Raw genomic sequence first — 26,225 nt, 5'->3', positions numbered from 1 at the left:
ATGAGCACGGATGGAGCATGGATAAGCCGAGGATGGATGGAGCATGGATGAGCCAGGGATAGAGGGAGTATGGATGAACACGTATGGAGCATGGATGAGCCAGGGATGGATGGAGCATGGTTGAGCCAGGGATGGATGGAGTATGGATGGGCACGGATGGAGCATAGATGAGCCAGGGATGGATGGATGTTACATGGATGGGCACAAATGGAGCATGGATGAGCCAGGGATGGATGTATGTTACATGGATGGGCACATATGGAGCATGGATGAGCCAGGGATGGATGGATGTTACATGGATGGGCACAAATAAGCACTGTGGGCACTCCAGAGACAGCCCACAGCGCTGCTGCACCCAGCTCCCCCCTCTCCTCGGACACTGTACCGATCGCTGCAAGGAGAGGGGAGGAGCTGTAACGGACAAGCTCCAGGTTATCGACAAGTGATCACTCTGTCATTGGACGGAGTGATCACGTGGTAAAGAGCCACTGTCATTGGCCCTTTACCCCGTTTCGTGACGGGCCAGGTCCGGAGGACCCGACGGTCACAAACATTCCTGGGTGTGCGCCCCAGAGGTCGCGCGGGAGTGCAAATCTGGGAGGACGTCCATGGACGCCCTCCCAGAATAAGCCTACTGTGCTGTAGCTGTTTTTCAGCTATGGCCCGGTCGGCATGTGGTTAAAAGGTCAGTTGTGGTGTGTTGGCAGGTCATTCAAAATGAACTGCAATGCATGATAGCACAAGACATAATGCCATTAAAGGGAACTACACTGCATCTGAACACCACAAACCAAAAACACTATATAATTCATTTTCGTTATTCAAATCAAACTCAACCATCTATCTATGTCTCCATGCTTTATTTTGCTGACAAATCACTTTGAAAAACACTCTCTAGCATTTCTGGCTCTGGCAATCTTGAGTAAGGGCAGGTCATTCATGTAGCCTTTACTTGCCGGAATCCATCTGCCCTTAGCTCATTCACACAGACAGGAGGGTGTGCTTAGCTCAGCAAACTCCTCCTTCCCTTCTGAAGACTCCTGGGATATATTACATCATTTGCCTGGGCATGGAAAAAGGAAGTAACTAAAAAAAAGTAAAAAAAAAAAGTTTAAAACAAGTAAATATGATAGGAAATCTACTTACTAGCGCTAGCAAGCATAAGGATTACAAATAATTAATGTTGATTGAGAGAGTGAAGTTCCACTTTACATACCTGCAATAACACAATGCAAATATGTGAATCCTGCCTAACGGTTGTTTTTAAATATTCTATTAGTATATGCATATCACCAAAAAATGTTTGTTAGACTACTAATACTCAAATTTATTGCAGTGTTCATTTAAATTGAGTAAGCTTGATATACGTGTGTGTGTATATATATGTGTGTGTGTGTTTATGTTAAACTGCTGAACAATCTGCCTGTTGCTGGGGTAAGTGAGATTTGAGCTCCCACCTTTGATGGTCACATTGCCTTGGCCAAATTAATCATGGTATACTGGCATTTAGGCAGGGCCAGCCAATCAGCAGCTCAGTCTCCTTATAGGGTTGAAGTCCAAAATCTTCTCGATCAGCAGACACCAAATAACCAAGGACTCTGCACTGGTCATATGACCAGCTGCCATAAGAATTCTGGATTAGCATTTTTATAAACATTTCTTTTATCAAGTTTGCTAGATTATATAGTGTTAAAGCTGTTTTGAGTTTGGTGTATAGGTCTGATTTAATTCAGTGATGGAGAGGGAGCAGATACCTCTGGGCCCAGGCTGTCGTTAAAGACACTTTAGTGATTGTTCTTTTAAAGAAATGTTACTGATACCTGCCATGTATATAGGCATTCTTAAGATCTGGGCATTAAAGGACTATTCAAACTCTTGCCTTCCAGTGGTGGGATATTGGGTTGAATTCCTGCAAGGAAGTTGTATATTTTGGTTTAGTGCCAAAAATGTACTGGTAGTATAAACAGGATATAATCATATTAGCCCCGATGCATGAGTGTGGTAGGGACATAAGATGTTCATCTGGGGGCAAGAACCGATGTGAAAGATTTCTTTACCCTCTGTAATACTCTGACTACTATATCAGTGGTCTTTAATGTACATATGAGATGGCTGTAGAATAGACAGATTTAATTTTCAGCCATATAAACTGTATGTGTGTTACTAAAAAATTTACATTTATGTTTTTTTTTTTTTTTTTCGTTTTTTTTTTTTTTTAAATGACAAGCCTTATTTAGTGCTGTGTGAATTTTTACAAGCAGAAAGGCCGACTGAACCTATAGCAAGTACCCACTGAACTTTTGTAAATGAATTGTCCTGTCGCTCCCTCACTGCCCTGCAATGGCAAAGTGTTGCGCTGTCACTGCTCCCTCACTAGTGATCTAGACTTTCTGCATTTCATACAGAGAGGAAAAGCAACTTTCTTAGAAGAATTTGGCACCAGCAGAAGAATCAACATTGTTAAATAATACGAGGGCTATGCTGAAAGTAATGCAAAATTGGGCACAATTTTTTAACTTAAAGTGGATGTAAACCCAATGTCATCCTTCCTAAACTACTGCCATAGGGGTTATCTATAAGGATATACATGCCTCCTGCATGTATCTTTACCTGTCAAATGTCTCCCCTCTGTCTGTTATGAGACCCGAAAAACTGCATATTCTGTGGGTGGGTCTGTTGTCTGGAGCTCGGTGGGTGGAGTCGTGATGTCAGTAGACTCCCCACCCACCTCTACACTCCCCTTGTCAATATGCATTTTCTCCTGTGTATTTCTTACACTGAACTTCTGCTATGATCTCTAACATCCAGTGAAAAGACAGGAAAGTAACCACATGACTTCAGCATGCCAAATCATGCTGAGGTGTGGAACAGCCAATCCTTGCAGAGCTGCCGAAGAAAGGAGTGGGGGTGGGAAATAAAAAATAATGCATGTCTTAGGCTAGTGCACGAGATATGTAAATCACCTGTCACTCACAGCAAGGGGGAGGATTTGACAAAGTTTTTCTCTGTTTGTCAAGTTTTATCTCACTGAACAATAAAAGAGGATTGCTCGGAGCTGTATTAACTCTTTGTGGCAAGACTGGGCTCAAATGGTAGGAAATCTTATACTCTACATTATGACATTAAAAAAAAAAAAAAAAAAAAAAATTCGGGTTTACATCCACTTTAACTTATATCAGTAGTTTAAATTTCGTATGTTGGTAGAGCATCTGTTCCTCTATAGTAACTCTTTTTCATTGCAGGTAAATTCCAAGGAGAAGCAACGTGCCGTCATTGAGTTCTTAACAAAGGAGGGGTGTAAGCTGCCCGATATCCACAGAAGGCTACAGAATGTTTACAGAGATGATACCATTGTCAAGAGTCACCAGTGACAAGACATTGCTCTTGTCAATGGTTACATCTCTGTAAACATTCTGTAACCTTCTGCGGACATTGGACAGCCTGCACTACTCTTTCATCAAGGACTCAATGATGGCATGTTGCGTCTGCTTGAAATCTATTATTTACCTGCAATGAAAAATAAGAGGAAGAGTTACTCTACAAACATGTGAAATTTGAATGACCTATGTAAATTATTAAAAAACGTTAATGCCCGCTTTTGCATTACTTACAGTAGAGCCCTCATACTTATGTAACAATTAGCAGAGCAAAGCAAAGTAACATATGACATCCAATCAAATTTTTCCATTTTAGTCTGTCAAAATGGTAAAAGGAGACACATAAAATGCCTCAGCCATAAGTATGATGATGGATATGTTATCATTCCTTTATTCTACCAGTGTTCATATTCTGAAGACTAATGATCCTTGTGTGGCCAGTAAAAATGCTGTAAAAAATGTTATGCATGCTGTGATCATTAGTCTGGCCTGACCACCTACAGGTCCAGGTTTTAACAACATGTAGATACTGTTACTGTATTAATGCTACCCTCATAAAAACTATTAGGATTTATGTTACTGACTCTTGTCCGATGAGATCATTAATCTGTGAAATGGGACAAGAACCATATTCTGCCCACATGTTTGTCATATTACTTAATGGGACTGCTTATCTTTTCATGCCAGAGCTATTCAGCTCAGGAGAACCACCTGCTAAAGCTCTTCGAATTTGCTGTGACTAACAGCGAGGATGTCCAGTATTGGTATTGATGAAAAGCAGGAGGTCCTCGGAGCCACACTTGGCTCTTGAACTTACTGCTTAATTTCCCTGCAAGCAGCCGGCCGAACAGCAGGAAAAAGACCTCGAATGTCAAGGGCGGCTTTGAGGGTCAGAGTGATGCCAGGACACTTGGCCACAGAGAACTGACCGGGTCTTCTGTGCCGACCTCCGCAGCAAGCTTTCAATGCTCAGCCACAGGAATGAGATTTCACGCTCTGCTATTTTGTTCTTTTGTTCCAGATCAGGATGTGGGCGCCATGAAAGTGAGAATGGAAGAGGACCAAAGGACCATTGAAAAGGTGTGACTTTTGACATTTAGTGATGGCTTTTTTAAGTATGTTAATAGCCAGCCTGTAGCATTATCTCAATCTGTTACAAAACAGACCAAACAAAAAAAAGAACCAGCGAACAAAACCGTTTTGTATGCTCAGATTGATGGCTTATTTGAAGGCGATGAAAAGTTGACAAGCGGCCTATCAAAGTACGGTGCATAGAAAACTGGTTTATTACAGGGCTAACTACAACGGTATTATGTCATCGACCAGAGCAGGGCAATAGCTCATTAAATTAAATGATTACATTATTAGCAATGTGCTAACATTTAGCAAAAAGGGTAGGCTGCTTAATCACATTAAAACCCACACAAAGTTCAGCGGGAAGGGGCAATTCACTACAAAGTACACAAACACAAACAAATTGCACCACTTTTAGGCTAGCTAGTTTGAAAGATTTTGCTTCCAAAGCACGAAAAAAAAAGGAGGTCTATATTGCATTAAAAGATAAAGCCATGCAGTATATTTTATGTATTTATTAATTTATTTTACGTAAAGGTTCAGTCCACCCTAAACTGATATTTCAAAGCTAGAAAACTAAAGTACACCTAAATGCTAACGGAATAACATTTACTTTGCCTAAAGTACTGCGTGTCATAAACAATTGCAGTTTTTTAAACCTAACCTCCAGCCTTCCCTTCAGTCTTTCACAGTTGTACAGACTCTCCTGTACTGAAATTAACTCTGATTTCACTACACACTGTGAGCTTTTTTACAGTGTGCATTAGAAGCTGCAGCTAGTCAGATAGAGCCCGCCTCATTTTCTGCAGAGCATCATCTAGATCAGGGATATGTAATTAGCGGACCTCCAGCTGTTGCAGAACTACAAGTCCCATGAGGCATAGCAAGACTCTGTCAGCCACAACCATGACACCCAGAGACAGAGGCATGATGGGACTTGTAGTTTTGCAACAGCTGGAGGTCCGCTAATTGCATATCCCTGATCTAGACCTTTCCTTTAAAGCCTGATAATCCCCTGGCCTGCCCCTTTCATTCATTGCATTTCTATTATTTCAATCATGGAGGCACAGCATCACATGTAAGCATTACCTAGGGCAGTCTGCATGCAAATGTAATCTGCTTTGCAATGCCCTCTCTTCCAGAAGGATACCCACCCATCAAGTAATTTTGATATTTTCATAACTCCTCCCAAGAGCTAGCCCACTGTTTGCAGGTTATTGGGGGGGGGGGGGGCATAAGGGTGCTGTATATAGAATTCTGAAAACATCATAACACTCTGGGGGGAAGATTTACTAAAACTGGAGCATTCAGAATCTGGGGCAGCTCTGCATGGTAGCCAATCAGCTTCTAACTTCAGCTTGTTCAATTAAGCTTTGACAATAAAACCTGGAAGCTGATTGGTTTCTATGCAGAGCTGCAGCAAATTTTGCATTCTCAAGTTTTAGTAAATCTCCCCCTCTGCCTTAGTACTTCTCTTTAGAGGAGCACTAAGGCAGAGTGTTATGATGTTTTCAGGACGCTACTTACAGCGCTCTTATGGCCATGCCCACCAGCAATAACCTGCCTGCATTGGATAGAGAAGCACAGAGACTCAGTGATGAAGTTACTGGACCAGTTTCCTGGTGGTGACAACAGTGGACCATGCCTGTGAAATGTGTGTCACCTTTGATATGTGATGCTTGTAGTCTCCATTGGAGAGCATATTACAGGTTGACAATGTAGGAGCACAGGGAAGGGGTGTTGTCACCCTATAACAGAAAGCGCCAGAACAATAAAGGTTTCAGATTTTAAAAGTCTAAAACACTTTTTCTTAAAAAATACATTTTAAAGCTCATATATTGCCTTAAAAATGTTTTCATACCCCTTGAAATTTTCTACATTTTGTCATGTTAAAACCAACAACGTAAATGTATTTTATTGGGATTTTATGTGATAGACCAACACAAAGTGGCACATAATTGTGAAGTGGAAGGAAAATGATAAATGGTTTTCAATTTTTTTTACAAATAAATATCTGAAAAGTGTGGCGTGCATTTGTATTCAGTCCCCTTTACTCTGATACCCCTAACTAAAATCTAGTGGAACCAATTGCCTTCAGAAGTCGCCTAATTAGTAAATAGAGTCCATCTGTGTGTAATTTATTCTCAGTATAACTACAGCTGTTCTGCGAACCCCTCAGAGGTTTGTTAGAGAACCTTAGTGAACAAACCACATCATGAAGGTCCCTGATATTTCACCCTGCATCCCCCTAGTAACAGGTGCCTCCAGCCGCATGAACAAACCACTCATATTATGCGACCATAGTACCTTTCAGAATGAGCCCTTCAATATGTTTTTTTTCCAATATTTTTTTACAATTTTATTTTTTCCATTTTTTTTTTTAACAGCCTAATGCCCCGTACACACAAGCGGATTTGGATGGTTTTTCCGACAGAATTCCGCTCAAGCTTGCCTTGCATACACACGGTCACACAAAAGTTCTCTGAACTTTCGACCGTCAAGAACGCGGTGACGTACAACACTACGACGAGCCGAGAAAATGAAGTTCAATGCTTCCGAGCATGCGTCAAATTGTTTTCGAGCATGCGTAGGAATTTGTACAGACGATCGCATTTTTCGGATAGGAACTTTTCCTGACTGAAGAACATGCTCTCAATCTTTTGCTGGCTGGAATTCCGCCAGCAAAAGACCGATGGAGCATACACACGGTCGCATTTTCCGACAAAAAAGCTCTCATCTGAGTTTTGCTGGCGGCATTTCGATCGTGTGTCCGCGGCATAAGGCTGTTAAAAAAAAAAAATGGAAAAAATAAAATTGTAAAAAAAAACATATTGAAGGGCTCATTCTGAAAGGTACTATGGTCGCATAAATGAGTGGTTTGTTCATATAGTGTAGAAGTAATAGCAAGGTATTCACAGACTTTTTTTTTTTGGGCCATAAACTCTGTATGAAAATGAACATCTTTTGCTCCGGGGGGGGGGGGTGTTCTAAACAAGGAGTAAATAAAACAATCAATACAGAGGAAGGGGTTTGTATTACAAGCACTCCTGTATGGCATTTTTACTGCTGAAAAAATCTGGTGAATCTCATTTTTTTAAGGGGAATTCTGATGTTACCACACTGGACATATTTGCAGCTGCTTCTAAGGGCATCGGGCATTTTGTTTTGTTTTTTCCTGCCTCTAAACTCCCCTGCATGTTATCCTATGTGCCCATGCATATATAGGCTTTTAGCAGCGTTTAGTGGCAGGGGCTTTTAGAGGCAGGAAAAAACCCACTGCCAGTGTGTCCAGGAGCAGCAGAGTTTTGGCAGCAAAAATGCTTGATGCTGCTAAACGCGTCTAAACACATCTAAACACTAGGCATGTTTAGCGCTTGAGCGTTAATTAATTTCAATGGCTAGAATAAATTTTTATTCTGGCGAATGAAATTATTTAACACTCAAGCTTTTGACACCTTGAACGTGCCTAAAAGCTTGTAAAAGCTTTAGACACTTTAACAAGCGTCAGGCTTTTTTTCTGCCAAAACAGGAGGAAAGGCTTCTAGGAGAGTTTGCAAAATATCCTGTGTGCATAAGGCCTTCAAATAAAGCATTTTCAAAGAGTTAGTTTTGGATTTGCAACTGTGAAGTGAATTTTAGATTAACCGCTTCAGCCCCGGAAGATTTTACCCCCTTCCGGACCAAAGCACGTTTTGCGATTCGGCACTGCGTCGCTTTAACTGACAATTGCGCGGTCGTGCGACGTTGCACCCAAACAAAATTGATGTCCTTTTTTTCCCACAAATAGAGCTTTCTTTTGGTGGTAATTGATCGCCTCTGCGGTTTTTATTTTTTGCGCTATAGACAAAGAAAGAGCGACAATTTTGAAAAAAATTCAACATTTTTTACTTTTTGTTATAATAAATATCCCCAAAAATATATAAAAAACTATTTTTTTCCCCAGTTTAGGCCGATATGTATTCTTCTACATATTTTTGGTAAAATAATCGCAATAAGCGTATATTGATTGGTTTGCGCAAAATTTATAGCATCTACAAAATAGAGCATAGTTTTATGGCATTTTTATTTTTAATTTTTTTTATTAGTAATGGCGGCGATCTGCAAATTTCATCAGGACTGCGACATTATGGCGGACAGATCGGACACTTTTGACACTATTTTGGGACCATTGTCATTTATACAGCGATCAGTGCTATAAAAATGCATTGATTACTGTGCAAATGACACTGGCAGTGAAGGGGTTAATCACTAGGGGGCGGTGAAGGGGGCTGGGCTTCAACACACAGGACAGTGATCACTGCTCTCAATCACAGAGAGCAGTGATCTCTGTCCTATCACTAGGCATAACGGGGAAATGCTTTGTTTACAAAAGCATCTACCCGTTCTTCCTCTCCGTGACACGATCGCATGCAGTGCCATTCTGCCGACGTAAATCGGCGTGCGCTGGTCGGCAAGCGGTTAAAGAGGAACTGCAGTCTGCTCACATAATTTGTAATAAAAACATCTTTGCCATTCTGAAGCTTCCCTCCAGCCACTTTGCATATTATTTTATATATGCTGTGATTCTGTACTTGCCAAATATGCTCCAGAAATCTCCCTGCACCGAGTCTGGCTGCAACCATTTTAACTGTGGGTAGCTGAAGCCGCTGCCTGGATTTACACAGACACACAGAGGCACACCTCCAGCTCTGCAGCTCTCATTGGCCCTCTTATGATTCATCCCCCCTCCCTTCCTGGCAAACTCTCACGAAAGAGAGAGAGAGAGAGCTGTGCATGATGTCATAAGCCTAGGCTTTTTACCAGACAAGAAACAGGGTAGAGTGGAGGTGGTCAACCATGGCACTCCAGCTGTTTTAGAACCACAAGTTCCATGAGGCATTGCATATCTCTTACAGCCACAAGAGTGATTCCCCAAGGTAGAAACAAGATGGGATTTGTAGATTCAGCACAGCTGGAGTGCTACGGTTGCTTAACCCTGGAGTAGGGTTACAGAGGAATGAGCTCAGCACTGTGCTGCTTTTCCTTTCAATGTGCTGGATGTCCTGGTCTTAGAGGGAGTGATGGGTTAATAACGATGGCCCTCAGAATAAGGACTTATAGCAACATAAAAAGTACTGCTGGTGAAATCACTGAACTGAAGCTGAATATTGCAGCAAAAGCTAGTTTTGAATTTTTTTTTTCATTTTAGCTTTTTAAATATTTTTAATTTTTTATCTTTGGCTGGAGTTTTGCTTAAGACCCCTTTCACACTGAAGGTGCTTTTCAGGCGTTTCAGTGCTTTCACAATGGGGCGCTGCGCTTGCAGAACTGAAAAAGAAGTCCTGCAAGCAGCATCTTTGGGAGCGGTGTGGGAGCGATGTATACACCGCTCCTAAACTGCACCTGCCATTGAAATCAATGGGCAGCGCTGCCAAAGCTACAGCAAAGCGATTTGGCAGCGGCGCTTTGCGGGCACTTTTAACCCCTTGTTAACCCCTTCTTTGGGGTTAAAAGCGCCCTGCTCCCGCCCGCACAGCGCCGGTAAAGCGCCGCTAAAACAAGCAGCGCTTTACCACTACTGCGGCCCACACCCCAGTGTGAAAGGGCTCTTAAACTTATGTAAACTAGTCAACGCGTTAAATATTTAAAACCATAGGATTAAAGCGCTAATACTGTGTCAACTGGAGATTTTGGTACAAAACTGAAAAGAGAAGGAATTTGTCCTTTTGGTTAAATTCAAGATATTCTAAACAAGGCTGTATTTACAGTGCCTTGCAAAAGTATTCACCCCCCTTGGCTTTTTACCTATTTTGTTACATTACAGCCTTTAGTTCAATGTTTTTTTAATATGAATTATATGTGATGGATCAGAACACAATAGTCTAAGTTGGTGAAGTAAAATTAGAAAAATATATACATAAAACTATTTTTCAGAAATTAAAAACTGATGATTGGCATGTGCGTATGTATTCACCCCCTTTGTTATGAAGCCCGTAAAAAGCTCTGGTGCAACCAAACACCTTCAGAAGTCACATAATTAGTGAAATGATCTCCACCTGTGTGCAATCTAAGTGTCATGTGATCTGTCATTACATATACACACCTTTTTGAAAGGCCCCAGAGGCTGCAACACCTAAGCAAGAGGCACCACTAACCAAACACTGACATGAAGACCAAGGAACTCTCTAAACAAGTAAGGGACAATGTTGTTGAGAAGTACAAGTCAGGGTTAGGTTATAAAAAAAAATCAAAATCTTTGATGATCCCTAGGAGCAACATCAAATCTATCATAACCAAATGGAAAGAACATGGCACAACAGCAAACCTGCCAAGAGACGGCCGCACATCAAAACTCATGGACCAGGCAAGGAGGGCATTAATCAGAGAGGCAGCACAGAGACCTAAGGTAACCCTGGAGGAGCTGCATAGTTCCACAGCAGAGACTGGAGTATCTGTACATAGGACGGCAATAAGCCGTACGCTCCATAGAGTTGGGCTTTATGGCAGAGTGTCCAGAAGAAAGCCATTACTTTCAGCAAAAAACAAAATGGCACGTTTTGAATTTGCGAAAAGGCAAGTGGGAGACTCCCAAAATGTATGGAGGAAGGTGCTCTGGTCTGATGAGACTAAAATTGAACTTTTTGGCCATCAAAGAAAACGCCATGTCTGGCGCAAACCAACACATCACATCACCCAAAGAACACCATCCCAAAGGGAAACATGGTGGTGGCAGCATCATGCTGTGGGGATGTTTTTCAGCAGTTGGGACTGGGAAAGTGGTCAGAGTTGAGGGAAAGATGGATAGTGCTACATACAGGGATATTCTTGAGCAAAACCTGTACCACTCTGTGTGTGATTTTAGGCTAGGATGGAGGTTCACCTTCCAGCAGAACAATGACTCCAAAAACACTGCTAAAGCAACACTTGAGTGGTTTAAGGGGAAACATGTAAATGTGTTGGAATGGCCTAGTCAAAGCCCAGATCTCAATCCAGTAGAAAATCTGTGGTCAGACTTAAAGATTGCTGTTCACAAGCACAAACCATCCAACTTGAAGGAGCAGGAGCAGTTTTGCTAGGAGGAATGGGCAAAAATCCCAGTGGTAAGATGTGGCAAGCTCATAGAGACTTATCCAAAGCGACTTGGAGCTGTGGTAGGCGCAAAAGGTGGCTCTACAAAGTATTGACTTTAGAGGGGGTAAATAGTTATGCACATTGACTTTTTCTGTTATTTTGTCCTATTTGTTGTTTGCTTCACTTCAAATAAAAAAACATCTTCAAAGTTGTGGGCATGTTCTGTAAATTAAATGATGCAAATCCTCAAACAATCCATGTTAATTCCAGGTTGTGGGGCAATAAAACACTAAAAATGCCAAGGGGTGAATACTTTTGCAAGGCACTGTAGATATTACACTGCTCCAGTCACACTTTGGTGATGTCTTTTTGTACACGTTTCCCTCTTGTGTCATGTGACTATATAATTAAAAAGGACTGCTAATGTGTGCTATTAGAAGCAGCTACTCTTTAATTGTATAGGCAATCAAAGGAGAGATGGTTTGATGTAAATCTTCCCTCTCAATATTTCCTACATACACTTATTCTTATAGTTAATTTTTAAAATAAAATGTAATAATTGTTTATTTTCCTTATGTGCTTGAAGTGAACCTTGAACAATTAGGGAAAAGTAACAAGTTCTACTAGAAGCCTACCTCATTTGCTGCTGATGCTTCCATCCCCTGTAATCCCCTTCTGCCCATTCATATGATGGAGTAAAACCCCCTGTGTAAGCTCAGAATTACTCAGAATTGGCCTCTAAGGCATGATTCAAACCTATGCATTTTTAGTGCTTTTTGCATTTTTGCAGATTTGCACTACAGCCCATTTAACATGGTTTCCTATGGAACACGTTCTGTAGAGCAAATCTGCAAAATGCAAAAAGCACTAAAAATGCATAGGTTTTAATCAAGCTTTAGATGCTAAGAACAGTATTATGGGAGGCAGAGGAGAAGATCATATAATCACCCATACATGAAAGTACTGGGTATTCCATGGGGCTCCGGCAGACAAATGGTGCAGTGGTGTGTGCAGAAAAGTTAAGTATTGGATCACATAGTTTTTTTTTATTTTTTTATTGAAAGTAAGTTATTGCATACAGTTCCAGAGCATAAACAATAGTTTACAGAATGTAAATCACATCTTACACAAACGAGGCATTCAGGACATTACACCGAAGTCTCTTATCAGAAACAAAGTACTTTATAAGACCCGTACACCCTCCACGTTTCTCCCTTACCTTAATAACCATTCGTGTAATACTTTCCGTACATCCATTTTAAGGTACTCTGATAAGAGTAAACTTTAGAGTAAGCGGTCAATCACCAAATCTACTGGCGCTAGACCTGGTACATCCAGCCATTGAGCCCATAATTTCTCATATTTTTTAGAGGGTCCCCTATGCTGATATATAATTTTTCCATACGGAGTGTGACCCCCATTTGTGTGATCCATTCTTGCACCATGGGTGGGTCTGTGGACTTCCAGTGCCTGAGGATAAGCAGACGGGCCTGAAACAAAGCTCTTCTAATAGCCTGCTTAAGGATATCCTCAGTCAGAAGATCATCCATTATCCCCAGCAAACATGGTTTAGGGTCTAAAGGTATCAGTATCTGGAAAACTTTATTAATAGTGTCAATGACACCACTCCAATAGAGGTGCAGTTTTGGGCATCTCCATAAGAGATGGATGAAATCTCCATGATCTCTGGAACATCTGGTGCAGGTGGGGTCAGTACCTATTCCCATACGGGCCATTCTAGCCGGTGTGTAGTGTACTCTGGAAAGTATATAAAGCTGAGAGAGTTTTTGAGCAGCATTCAGCAAGCACGTGGGAACTGCCTGTAAGGCTTCCTCCCATTGTTCCTCTTCAAATGCACCAACATCCTGTTCCCAATGAGACACAACCTTCAGGGGTGTGTCCCCTAGGAAGAGATTCGGAAGCATGGCATAGCAATCCGATATAAACCCTTTATAAGTAGTTATTGCAAATAGGTGATTAAAAATGGGCGTGGGCTCCAAGTTCCAACTGTCAGCACCCCTCTGGGCATCTATTGCGTGTTTAAGTTCCCTATAATAAAAAAACATAGACCCCGGCAATTGAAAGGCCTCTCTGAGCTCTGAGAAGGATCTCAATTTGCCATCTCTGAATATATGTATCATGTGTGACACTCCGTATTGTTTCCATTTTAGACCATATGGTATTTTAGCTATCTCTAAGTAGTGATTATTTTCCCAAATGGGGCTATACTTGGTGAAGCCCTCTACCCCCTGGAGCATCCTGACCTTGTTCCAAATTTTCTGCATAAGAGCGTAGGTTGGGAAGAGTTTATTGGACTTAGTGTATTGTAGAGCCACTAAACCATCCACTACCTCTCTCTTGGACGTGAACCGGACTATTTGAGCCGAGGAGTCCCTCAGGTTCATTTCCAATTCTTGTCTAGGTCTTATGACTCTTGCAACGTGTTGCAGTTGGGAGGCTAAATGATAAACCCAGGGGTTAGGCAACGCTAAGTCTCCATTATCTTTGGGACGCTGTAACTGCTCAAGTTTGATTCTAGGAGGTTTTGATAGCCATATGAATGACCAGAAGAGGGAGTTAATGATTCTAAACTTTTTCAAAGTGATAACTATTGGAGAGTTGTCAAGTACATAAAGTAATTGTGGCATGAGGATTATCTTTATTAGGTTTATCCTCCCTACTTGGGATAGTTTCAATTTACTCCATACTTTGACACGATCACGACAGTGATTGATCAAAGGGGTTAGGTTAAGATTGACATAGTCCAGTGTACGGGCTGTAACCTGTATGCCCAGATATTTAAGGGATTTTTGACACTGGGATATCCTGCATATTTTGTTGGGATGGGGGCAGGTCACAGTCTAGCAGTAGCAGAGAGGATTTGGTCCAATTAATAACTAGGCCTGAGTACTTCCCAAACTGGCTAATGACCCTCATTGCTTCCGTCAGTGAGGTGGATGTATCACCAAGCAGCAGCATAGTGTCATCAGCATACATGATGACCTTCTCTTGAATGTCCGCATATCTAAAACCCTGTATTTAGGGATTAGTACGTATCATAGCCGCTAGTGGCTCAATAGTTGGATTACATAGTTAAGTTGCAGAAAGCCCATAGTCATCAAATTCATCCTAAAAAAATAAAACCAGCAGTAGATCCAGAAGGAAGGTAAAAAAAAAAAAAAGATTACAGTTTGTGTAATTTAAGGCTTAGTGTTGCCACTTCTAACCCCAGCACTAGCCCATAAGGAACCATTGGTTTTAGGCATGTCTGCATCAAACACTTTTGCGGTATTTCTATAGTGGTAATGGGAAATATAATAGTGCTTTCTTTGTTACAGCTATCTCGTGCTCAGGAGCAGCTAAAAATGGAACTGGAGAGTGAAAAATCTGCCGCTGCCACTCTGGTAAGCTGTGTAACCTTTACTGTCCATACTAGTGTGCTGTATACTCTGTATGTGTTTCACTTCAACCTGTTTACTTGTCCCTGGAAGTACTGGGTATTCTATGGGTATCCTAAATGATTTACCACAGCTTACACAAAGCTTTTTTTGCATCATAGGTGAATAGAAAAGCAGGGATTTAAAGGCAAGGCAACTTTTACTATTTGTGGGGGGTGGCATTAAAGTGAATCTGTTGTATTGCCACGCATGGACAAAGTATGGTTTAATTTTAAAGGGTCATGCAAGCAAGCATTACTGTTTGGGGTGGTCTATTCAGAAGACTGAAAATTGAAGCATCAAGGTACCTGGATGCTGTAGGCCATGCTCATACCTGTTTAATCTAATAGTCAGTACAATCTATTTCTGCGAAAAAGATTGCTTTGATGAAGGCTTCTTAGCCAAAACGCATCCGCGTATAGCCTATACGCGTGTACCCAAGTAACTTATAAAGTACTTTTATTCAAGAGCATCCGAGTTGCCAGCCTTCCTGATTTAAGTAGTCTTTTTCTGCCCTCAGAGTCATAGAACAGTCATCGAGGGCTGGAAACAAGTCTGAGCACCTAGTTTTGACTGCTGTTAGTTTAGGGTCTTACATGAACAAGAGACCCTTGTTTTATGCAGTCAGTTTGTCTTAGTTCAAACAAGTGAGCTCAGAGTAATAATTCATAACTCTTCACACCAAGAAAGCAATGTGCCTATTGATAGCACGGCTTCCCATCCTACTGCTCCATTATCTGAGCAGTCTGCGGCTCGCTTTTCCTCGCAGCATCAATAAAACTGCTTTTGTTACACAAGCAGCCTGCCTTGTTTATCACAAAATAAAACACAGCTTGGTCCCAACATTCATGCATGTTCGGCATAAGAATATGACATTGCTGTCGTTGTCACCAAATCCCACCGTCTTTAGATATGTAAAGAGTCACTTCCATGCCACTTGTCAAACTCTGTGCCAAGTCATGGCAACTATTTGATTCCACTAGGCTCTGCCTTCTGCATTGTCAGGTTTAGAAATTCATGAAAAACGACACTTCACCACTACAATAGGGCCTTTCTATGAAACCCACTGGTGAGGGCATACTAGCAAGCATAAAGGGTTCTATGGAATCTTATTGCGCTCAATAATGAGATAATGAGAAGTCTGTTGGCATGTTGAATCCTTGCTAATGCTTAAATTCTATTGTTGCCAAAGAAACAAGCAATACGTTTTTTTTAAGAGCTGTGTTGCAACCACTGCAATTAGGACCATTATGAATATGAATTAGAAATTCTGCATTTTAGAGTTATGGTTATTTTAGTGCCTTATGTTTTTGAAGCATATTTTATGTTTGGATGTTGTTTTTGCTTTAGTATTGCTATTTTTTTTTTTTTTTTCTGAAGCTGCACTCCACTGCATCAATCTGTTGGTTATGGACGCTTGGTGGGGGTCTTATAAGTCTATTTTGTAATCTGGATAATATCAAGTATATCACTTATTCTATTAGATTGTGTGTTTGTAAATCTAAATCTGTATATTACTGTACAAAAGGTTTAGGCGGGTGTGAAAAATTGCAGTAAATTAAGAATGCTTTCAGATATAGAAGAGTTTATTTTTTATCAATTAACAAAATGAAAGGTGAATGAATAGAAGGGAAATCCATGGCAAATATTTGGTGTGACCACCCTTTGCCTTAAACACAGCATCAATTCTTCTAGGTACACTTGCACACAATTTTTGAAGGAACTCAGCAGGTAAGTTGTTCCAGACATCTTGGAGAACTAACCACTGATCTTCTGTAGATGTAGGCTGCTCAGTGGGGACCAAAACCATTAATTCCAGGACTCCTTGTTCTTTACACTGAGGATAGTTCTTTATGACATTGGCTGTATGTTTGGGGGTCGTTGTCCTGCTGCAGAATAAATGTGGGGCCAATCACAGGCCTCTCTGATGATATGGCATGATGTATAAGTATTTGGCTGTATTTCTCAGCATTGAGGACATCATTGTCCCTGACCAAACCTCCAAGTTCATTTGTCGAAATGCAGCCCCAAACTTGCAAAGAACCTCCTCCATGCTTCACTGTTACCTGCAGTCACTCATTATTGTAACGCTTTCCAGCCCTTTGGAGAACAAACCGCCTACAGGTACAGTCAAATGTTTCATATTTTTACTCATTAGTCTAGAACACCTACAAAAAGGACGGAATGAAAAGGATTCCAAAAAGAGTATTCTTCAGAAAGGATTCGTAAGTAAGCGGGACCAACAATTTTTATTAATTATCCATACAAAAATTAGAAACAACATTTATATGTGGTGTAATTAAATAACCCTCCTCCAAAAAACATTTAGTTTAAAATTAAGACTACAAAGGGTCTTAAAGAGAGACACCGGTGTCTATCACAGTCAACCACACTGTTTGACACTCCATACACACAGCTTGACAGGGGATTGGGGACTCTGATCCGGACATGGGTTGGTTAAATGTTAATTGATTATCATGACACACACTCCGAAGAGTGATTCAAGGTGTAGCCTAAAAAAGTCTTGCAGACACTTCAAGGCCAGCTGGCCACTTTGGAAAAGGAATTGTCCAAGTGTAAGTGGGATAGTCCTGCTAGATCTTCACTCGAGTATGATCAATGGGTTTAGGCTATCATATACAGCAGAGTTCATCTATCAGCCATGGGGATCAATAAAGGAGTGATTCGATAGGTATGGAACATGGTGAGTAAGATAGGGAATGGCACGGGTCAAGGAAACAAATACAGGTGATGGTAGCAGTAATTTTCACATTGTGTGGAGACTGTCACAGCTCACCGTTTTGACGTCTTGACCCAGCAGTCCTTTATCCCTTTATATAGACTTCACCAGGACGATCCCAATGCTTCAGAGGAAGACCATAGGCAGGTTATCAATCGCATAGTGTATCTCTTCAGAGGGTTCCGCTGGCTGGTTAACCTTGATAAGTGTCTTTTTGAAGTTTTGTTACGTTCCGTGCAGAGTCCATGTATTTAGCCAGTTCACGTCAGCCCAGTTAAATCCACTGTTTGTTGTGGGCTGAGTATGTCAGCCAAGCAGAGCGGAGCTACAGGTGGATGGATGAAGTTTCACCATAGGGCCATCGTATAGGCAGATAGGCTGGTGCTCATTTTGCTGGAAACAAAAGTCTGTCTTGCTTACATTTTTCGCTTGTGTACCAAGCTTCCTCAGAGCATGCGCAGTTGCAACAGGAGAGTCCTTAAGTAATCAGGGATTTAATTAGATAACTTGGAATCAAGGTAGAGAACTCTGGACTGCGGCTAATTTGACAGCATTCAACACAACACACAAACATAACAAACACCCCGTGCATCTACCCTGTGCCAAAATATTTCGGCAGAGCCAATGGACAGATCAATTTAACATATAAAGAGACCCGGCGGGGTGAAGTCACTAGTGTCATCTACCATTAGTTCTTGTAGATGCCAACCAGCAAACCAAATGTTCCCCCAGCCGGAATAATAACAATAATAAAGATAGAACTTAAACAGGCTTTTCCAAGGCCATTCCGTCCTTTTTGTATATGCCATTTTATTCAGAGGATTGCCATCCTGGAGGAAAATATTTGTTAATGACCTCCAGGTGGATGGCTATTGTTCACATTATTTAATGTCTACGGGTTATCTCTAGGTGTGTGTATGCTGTGATAGCTCCAGATACATCCCCGAAACCCAATCCACTGGGATCAACTCTGGATGGACTAAAGTGTCTCCCCCCCTCCCCCCCCGGGTTTTTTTTCGAAAAAAAAAACCCTTTTTTTCTTATAGTCTAGAACACCTGCCTTCATTTTTCTGCACCCCAGTTCCTATGTTTTCATGCATACTTGAGTCACTTAGCCTTGTTTCTACGTTGGAGGTATGGCTTTTTGCCCGCAATTCTTCCATGAAAACCACTTCTGCCGAAACTTCTCTGGACAGTAGATGGTGTTACCTGGGTTCCATGGGTTTCTGCCAATTCTGTGCTGATGACACTGCTGGACATCTTCCAATGCCTAAGTGTATCTTTAAAAATAATGTAAAACCCAAACACACCATGATAGCCTCACAGATCTCAAAGTCTCATAATGAAAAGAAATAAAACAAAATGACTTGGCTAAGCTTAAAGTCAAGGACCTAGTCAAACATATAACAAAGAAAAAAAATTAGTGAATACTCTCCACCCTACCTTGAAGATCACCTTAAGAGGAAAGGAGGGCTCTAAACTCTCGTGTGTTATGAAATGTGGCCCAGGTCGCAACATGTTTATCTAGGCTATCATGTTCTACTGCTAGTAAATATTGCAAGTCCATAAGTGAATCTATTTCCAGTACACATTCAGCCAACGTAGGCACAACTGACCTCACCAGGTTTAAGCCTCCTACACAGCAGCTGTTTCTGTTTCAGTTAATGACTGTGTTTCAACCTACATATGAAATTGCTGATCATTAGCACCTACTTGGTATAATTGTTTATGCATACATCTGACTCTAATCCTATGAAATTCCTGGTTTTGTGCAAGTGTAGAAGTGTTGGAATTGATGCTGGTTTGAAGCTGAAGGGTAACCACACCAAATATTATTTGATTTCCATTTTCTTCTGTTTGCTCACTTTGCATTATGTAAATTGATAAAAATAAACAATTAAAATATCTTTGAAAGCATTCCTATGTTCACATTGCATCAGACCGGCCACTCAGAAAAGGACCGAAAGCAAGTGGAGATCACTGGAGTAGTGTTTTTTACTTCGGTGATTGCCAGCTTACAGGGGCATCAGCCAGGTATACATAGTTACATTGGTCCAAACTATATAATAATAATATACCTAGCCTGGGATTTTCCTTTAATCGCTCATCAGCTGGTTTACATCTTGGGAACCCCTCTATCCTACCAATCCTATATGAAGGAGAGTCCCATTTTAGACAATTGTCACCAGTGCCAAGACTGTTTCCCCTTTATTTGGTGACAACTGTTAATTTATGTATTACTTATCACTTTCTGTGCTGGTTACCATTGTCACTGGAACAGAAATTGATAGGAAATACAAAAAAAAGGTCGTAGCTCCCCATCAGAGACATAGATAGATAAATGGGGAGTACTCAGAATGGTCTTGTGTGGAAAGGGGGGTCCCCCAGGGTTCTGTTCTGGGACCAATCCTATTTAAGTTATTTGTAAACGATCTGCAGGATGGGCTAAACAGCTCAATTTCAGTATTTGCGGATGATACTAAGCTAAGCAGGGCAATAATTTCTCCGCAGGATGTGGAAATCTTTCAAGAAGATCCAAACAAAATACTGGGGTGGGCAACTACATGGCAAATGAGGTTTAATGTAGAAAATGTAAAATAATGCATTTGGGTGCCAAAAATATGAATGCAATCTACTCCCTAGGGGGAGAACCTCTGGGGGAATCTAAGATGGAAAAAGGCCTGGGGGTCTTAGTAGATGACAGGCTCAGCAATGGCATGCAATGCCAGGCTGCTGCAAGCAAAGTCAGCAGAATATTGGCATGCAATAAAAAGAGGATTAACTCCAGAGATAAAATGATAATTCTCCCACTCTACAAGACTCTGGTCTGGCCGCACCTGAAGTATGCTGTCTTGTTCTAGGCACCAGTCCTCAGGAAGGATGTGCTGGAACTGGAGAGAGTCCAGAGAAGGACAACAAAGCTAATTAAGGGTCTGGAGGATCTTAGTTATGAGGAAAGATTATGAGCACTGAACTTATTCTTTCTGGAGAAGAGACGCTTGAGAGGGGATATGATTTCAATGTACAAATACCATACTGGTGACCCCACAATAGAGATAAAACCTTTCCACGCTAGGGAACATAAAAAGACACGCGGCCATTCGCAATTAGAAGAAAAGCGGTTTAACCTTAAACTGCGTAGAGGGTTCTTTACAGTAGGGTAAGGATGTGGAATTCTCTTCCACAAGCAGTGGTTACAGCAGGGAGCATAGATAATTTTAAAAAACTATTAGATAAGCACCTGAACGACCACAACATACAGGGATATACAATGTAATACTGACATATAATCACACACATAGGTTGGACTTAATGGACTTGTGTCTTTTTTCAACCTCACTAACTATGTAACTATGTAACAGCAATAGTAACCTGACAAGGGCTCTGTCCCTTCCCTGATGTATTCAAAATAAAATAAAAATGTTCCCAGGACTTTATAAGAAGTGTTGTAGCAACCAATGAGGCCTCACATGCCCTATTCAAATTCCTGTCATTAACCAAATATAGTCATTGCCATATTTTGGGTAATGACAAGCGCCAGCATCCCTGGGCTTAGATATACTTTAACCACTTCAGCCCCGGAAGGATTTACCCCCTTCCTGACCAGAGCACTTTTTACAATTTGGCACTGCGTCGCTTTAACTGCTAATTGCGCGGTCATGCAATGCTGTACCCAAACTAAATTTGCGTCATTTTCTTCCCACAAATAGAGCTGTCTTTTGATGGTATTTGATCACCTCTGCGGTTTTTATTTTTTGCGCTATAAATGGAAAAAGACCGAAAATTTTGAAAAAAAATGATATTTTCTACTTTTTGTTATAAAAAAAACCCAATAAACTCAATTTTAGTCATACATTTAGGCCAAAATGTATTCGGCCACATGTCTTTGGTAAAAAAAATGTCAATAAGCGTATATTTATTGGTTTGCGCAAAAGTTATAGCGTCTACAAGCTAGGGTACATTTTCTGGAATTTACACAGCTTTTAGTTTATGACTGCCTATGTCATTTCTTGAGGTGCTAAAATGGCAGGGCAGTACAAAACCCCCCCAAATGACCCCATTTTGGAAAGTAGACACCCCAAGGAAATTGCTGAGAGGCATGTTGAGCCCATTGAATATTAATTTTTTTGTCCCAAGTGATTGAATAATGACAAAGCAAAAAATTACAAAAAGTTGGCACTAAATGATATATTGCTCACACAGACCATGGGCATATGTGGAATTGCACCCCAAAATACATTTAGCTGCTTCTCCTGAGTACGGGGATACCACATGTGTGGGACTTTTTGGGAGCCTAGCCGCGTACGGGGCCCCGAAAACCAATCACCGCCTTCAGGATTTCTAAGGGCGTAAATTTTTGATTTCACTCCTCACTACCTATCACAGTTTTGAAGGCCATAAAATGCCCAGATGGCACAAACCCCCCCCAAATGACCCCATTTTGGAAAGTAGACACCCCAAGCTATTTGCTGAGAGGCATATTGAGTCCATGGAATATTTTATATTTTGACAAAAGCTGCGGAAAAGTGACACATTTTTTTTTTTTTTTTTGCACAAAGTATATTGCTCACACAGGCCATGGGCATATGTAGAATTGCACCCCAAAATACATTTAGCTGCTTCTCCTGAGTATGGGGATACCACATGTGTGGGACTTTTTGGGAGCCTAGCTGCGTACGGGGCCCCGAAAACCAATCACCACCTTCAGGATTTCTAAGGGTGTAAATTTTTTATTTCACTCTTCACTGCCTATCACAGTTTTGGAGGCCATGGAATGCCCAGGTGGCACAACCCCCCCCAAATGACCCCATTTTGGAAAGTAGACACCCCAAGCTATTTGCTGAGAGGCATGGTGAGTATTTTGCAGCTCTCATTTGTTTTTGAAAATGAAGAAAGACAAGAAAAAACTTTTTTTTTTTCTTTTTTCAATTTTCAAAACTTTGTGACAAAAAGTGAGGTCTGCAAAATACTCACTACATCAAACGCATTTTTTGGGGAAAAAACACACTTTTTTAAATTTTAATGCACTAAAACACACTATATTGCCCAAATGTTTGATGAGATAAAAAAGATGATCTTAGGCCAAGTACATGGATACTAAACATGACATGCTTTAAAATTGCGCACAAACGTGCAGTGGCAACAAAATAAATACATTTTTAAAAGCCTTTACAGGTTACCACTTTAGATTTACAGAGGAGGTCTACTGCTAAAATTACTGCCCTCGATCTGACCTTCGCGTTGATACCTCACATGCATGGTGCAATTGCTGTTTACATTTGACGCCAGACTGACGCTTGCATTCGCCTTAGCGCGAGAGCAGGGGGGGACAGGGGTGCTTTTTTTTTTTTTTTTTTTCCTTTATTATTTTTTTGCTTTTTTATCTTATTTTTAAACTGTTCCTTTCATTTTTTTTTTTTTTGATAGCAATAGGTAGTGACAGGTACTCTTTTTTTGAAAAAATTGGGGTCTATTAGACCCTAGATCTCTAGATCTCTCCTCTGCCCTCAAAGCATCTGACCACACCAAGATCGGTGTGATAAAATGTTTTCTCAATTTCCCAATGGCGCTGTTTACATCCGGCGAAATCTAAGTCATGAAATGCTCGTAGCTTCTGGTTTCTTAGGCCATAGAGATGTTTGGAGCCACTCTGGTCTCTGATCAGCTCTATGGTCAGCTGGCTGAATCACCGGCTGCATTCTCAGGTTCCCTGTTGAGACAGGAGAGCCAGAGAAAAACACGGAAGATGGTGGGAGGGGTCATTCCCTCCCACTGCTTGTAAAAGCAGTCTAGAGGCTAATTAGCCGCTAGGATTGCTTTTACATGAAAGCCGACCGCTGGCTGAAAAGAATGATACCAAGATGATACCTAAACCTACAGGCATCATTCTGGTATAACCACTCAAAGTTGTGAATTGCGTACCTGAAGACAAAAAAAATTGGTAACAATAAAGCACAGTAAATGGTAAAGTATAAAAAATTGCATACCTGAAAAGCAAACATGATAAAACATAATAACAATAAAACATTGCAGAATAGAATACAGTAAAAAAGAGCAGAACAATAGAGAGAGAGAGAACAATAAAACGACAACTATTTATTTTTATTTTATATATATATTTTTTTTTTTACACTTTTTTTTGTAACTAACTTTTCTAACTGTAACCGGTTCTAGGTTCGGGTCTCTCAAAATGCGATGGCATCTTGGGAGACCCTGTGAAAGTGTGCCTAGTCTGTGCAATGCTTTACCCTATGCTAATACTCAACTAGTGTATGGTAGCATTCAAAACATTCACCAATGCAAAGACCAGGATTGTCAGGACAGGAGGGACAATAATAGCGGGTGTCACGCCTATATCCGCGCTTGCTGCAGACACGACATCTTTTGGGGGGGGGGGTTCGTTGGGTAGGGGTACTCGGGAGGACATAAAGAAAATGCCTCTCATGCAGCCGACTGCATTTGGTTGGGGATGTGAATGGGATAAGTACGGGCGCTGCAGAAGTGGTGGGTTCCCAATTAGGATTGGCGAATTCAGCAGGAAGGGCATTATGGGCACGACGGGCCTGTGTTTTGTCTTCTTCTTGGTGGCAGCAGGACACTACTTGTGCTTGCCACCTCACCAGCTTGAACTGCACTTATGGGACTCGCCACGTCACCAAGTGTTACTGCAGTGCTGGTTTGACTACGACTGGGGTGTACTAGGCCGCTGGTGCTTGCCAGTTCACCAAAACGCTACCAAAAAACATGTTAGCGATCGCAGGGATCAGGCCTGACTCTGCGAACGCTGCAGTTATGTGTTTAGTGTTTTGTAAGTGACAGTGATCGATCGATACTGCACTTGGGTGGGGTGGGCTCGGCCAGGCGGAGGGGCAAAACGCAGGTGCTAGCAGGTATCTGGGCTGATCCCGCTAACACTGCGTTTTTGGGAACCCTAAACTGCTGGGGACGCTAGTATAGATCTGATCGGATCAGATATTGATCCGTTCAGATACTATACCACTAAGGGAGGTGTACCGTGCATGGGTGTTATCGCTACTGGCGCTAACCTGACGCTGCCTGAGGCGACGCATATCACCGCCGGGCGATCAGGGGGCTAAACCTTTATTCGGTAATAAACGGCGGGTGCCCTGACACTATAAAAAATAAACGAACTAACCAGCGTCACCCGTAACAGTTTTACGGTGATCAGTGGTGAAAGGGTTAACTAGGGGGCAATCAAGGGGTTAAAACATTTATTAGGTAGTATATGGGGGTCCCTGACGCTATAAAACGCTGACGGCGAACCTAAATATTTACCTCCCTAACTAGTGTCACCAGTGACACTAATACAGCGATCAGAAAAATGATCGCTTAGCGACACTGGCGACGGGGGGTGATCAAGGGGTTAAAACTTTATTAGGGGGGGTTGGGGGGGTATCCTAGACCTAAAGGGGGCTAACACTAACTGCCCTACCACACTAACTGTCGCAAACTGACACCAATGCAGTAATCAGAAAAAAGAACAAAAAAAAACAAAAAAAACCTGCTTGGTGTCAGTGTGACAGGGGAGGGGTGATTGGGGGGGATCGGGGCTGTATTGTGTGCCTGGCATGTTCTACTGAGTGTGTGTGTGTTGTGCACTCACATTACAGTCTTCTCTCCTCGGCGCCGGAACGGAAAATACCGAGCCGAGGAGAGATGACATAATTTCCTCTGCCTCTGTGTACTATAGAGAGGCAGGGAAATGAGCGATCGGGAGGGGGGGGCCACGAATGGATGGCCTCCCCCTCACCTCCGATCGCCGGGGGACAAATGCCGACCGCGGGAGGCAAATCACGTACAGGTACGTGATTCTGCCTGCCCGTGCCATTCTGCCGACGTTCATCGTCGTGAGGCGGTCGGCAAGTGGTTAAAGTGGTACTAAATGTAAAACCTTTTTAACTTATTGCATTCTCTGCCTTAAGTTGGAAAACACCCAACTAGCTGTCATAGACCCGTCCCTAAACACTTACCTGCCTCCTGTCACTGCTTCGGTGCTGTCCACGCTGCAGGGCTGCTCCTCTCACTTCCTGATCCCGCAGTTGAAAATGACAGCAGCGGGAGCTATAGGCTGTTGCTGTCAGTCAAACTCCTGTGGGGAAGGAGAGGGGGCGTGACTTACTGGCGCTGTGTGTGTGTTTGGACACACACAGCCCAGCTCAGGAGTGCATGTGCATAGGTGCCCCCTTAGCACCTGGCACCCAGAAGAAGGAGAAGCGGACAGTGCTAGTGGGGAATTAAAGAAGAGGGAGTAAGAGACCGCGCTATGCAATAATGTAAGTATAACATCTTTTTTATTTACAATAAAAAAAAGCTTTAGTATCATTTTAAATATGACCCTTAAACCCACAAACATCTTCCAAAAACAAATATATTTTATAAGTCTAGTCACTGCTTCATATAAAGGTAGTCAATTATAACTATTATTAAAATTGTTATATCTATTTACAGCTGCATCAGCAAAAGGAAGAAATGGAAAACGCTCTAAAATCAAAGCTGAAAGAAAAAGAAAAAGAGGTACATTCTAAA

At 41.6% G+C, this 26,225-nt stretch overlaps 1 protein-coding gene across 2 annotated transcripts in view; it reads left to right on the top strand.

Annotated features, from left to right (window-relative positions):
* Positions 1–26,225, top strand: part of LG05H10orf67 (linkage group 05 C10orf67 homolog) — a 243,086-nt gene that overhangs the window by 91,875 nt on the left and 124,986 nt on the right. For both annotated transcript variants that reach the window (XM_073629770.1, XM_073629768.1), the window contains exons 7-9: positions 4,399–4,457; positions 14,840–14,905; positions 26,148–26,213. In XM_073629770.1, coding sequence (XP_073485871.1) covers positions 4,399–4,457; positions 14,840–14,905; positions 26,148–26,213 — 191 coding nt within the window. The remainder of the gene's footprint in view (positions 1–4,398; positions 4,458–14,839; positions 14,906–26,147; positions 26,214–26,225) is intronic.

This window comes from Aquarana catesbeiana, linkage group LG05 (genome assembly GCF_042186555.1).
Source record: "Aquarana catesbeiana isolate 2022-GZ linkage group LG05, ASM4218655v1, whole genome shotgun sequence".
NCBI lineage: Eukaryota > Metazoa > Chordata > Amphibia > Anura > Ranidae > Aquarana > Aquarana catesbeiana.
The sequence above is the reverse complement of the archived record's forward strand: the minus strand, read 5'-3'. Positions and strand labels throughout refer to the sequence as shown.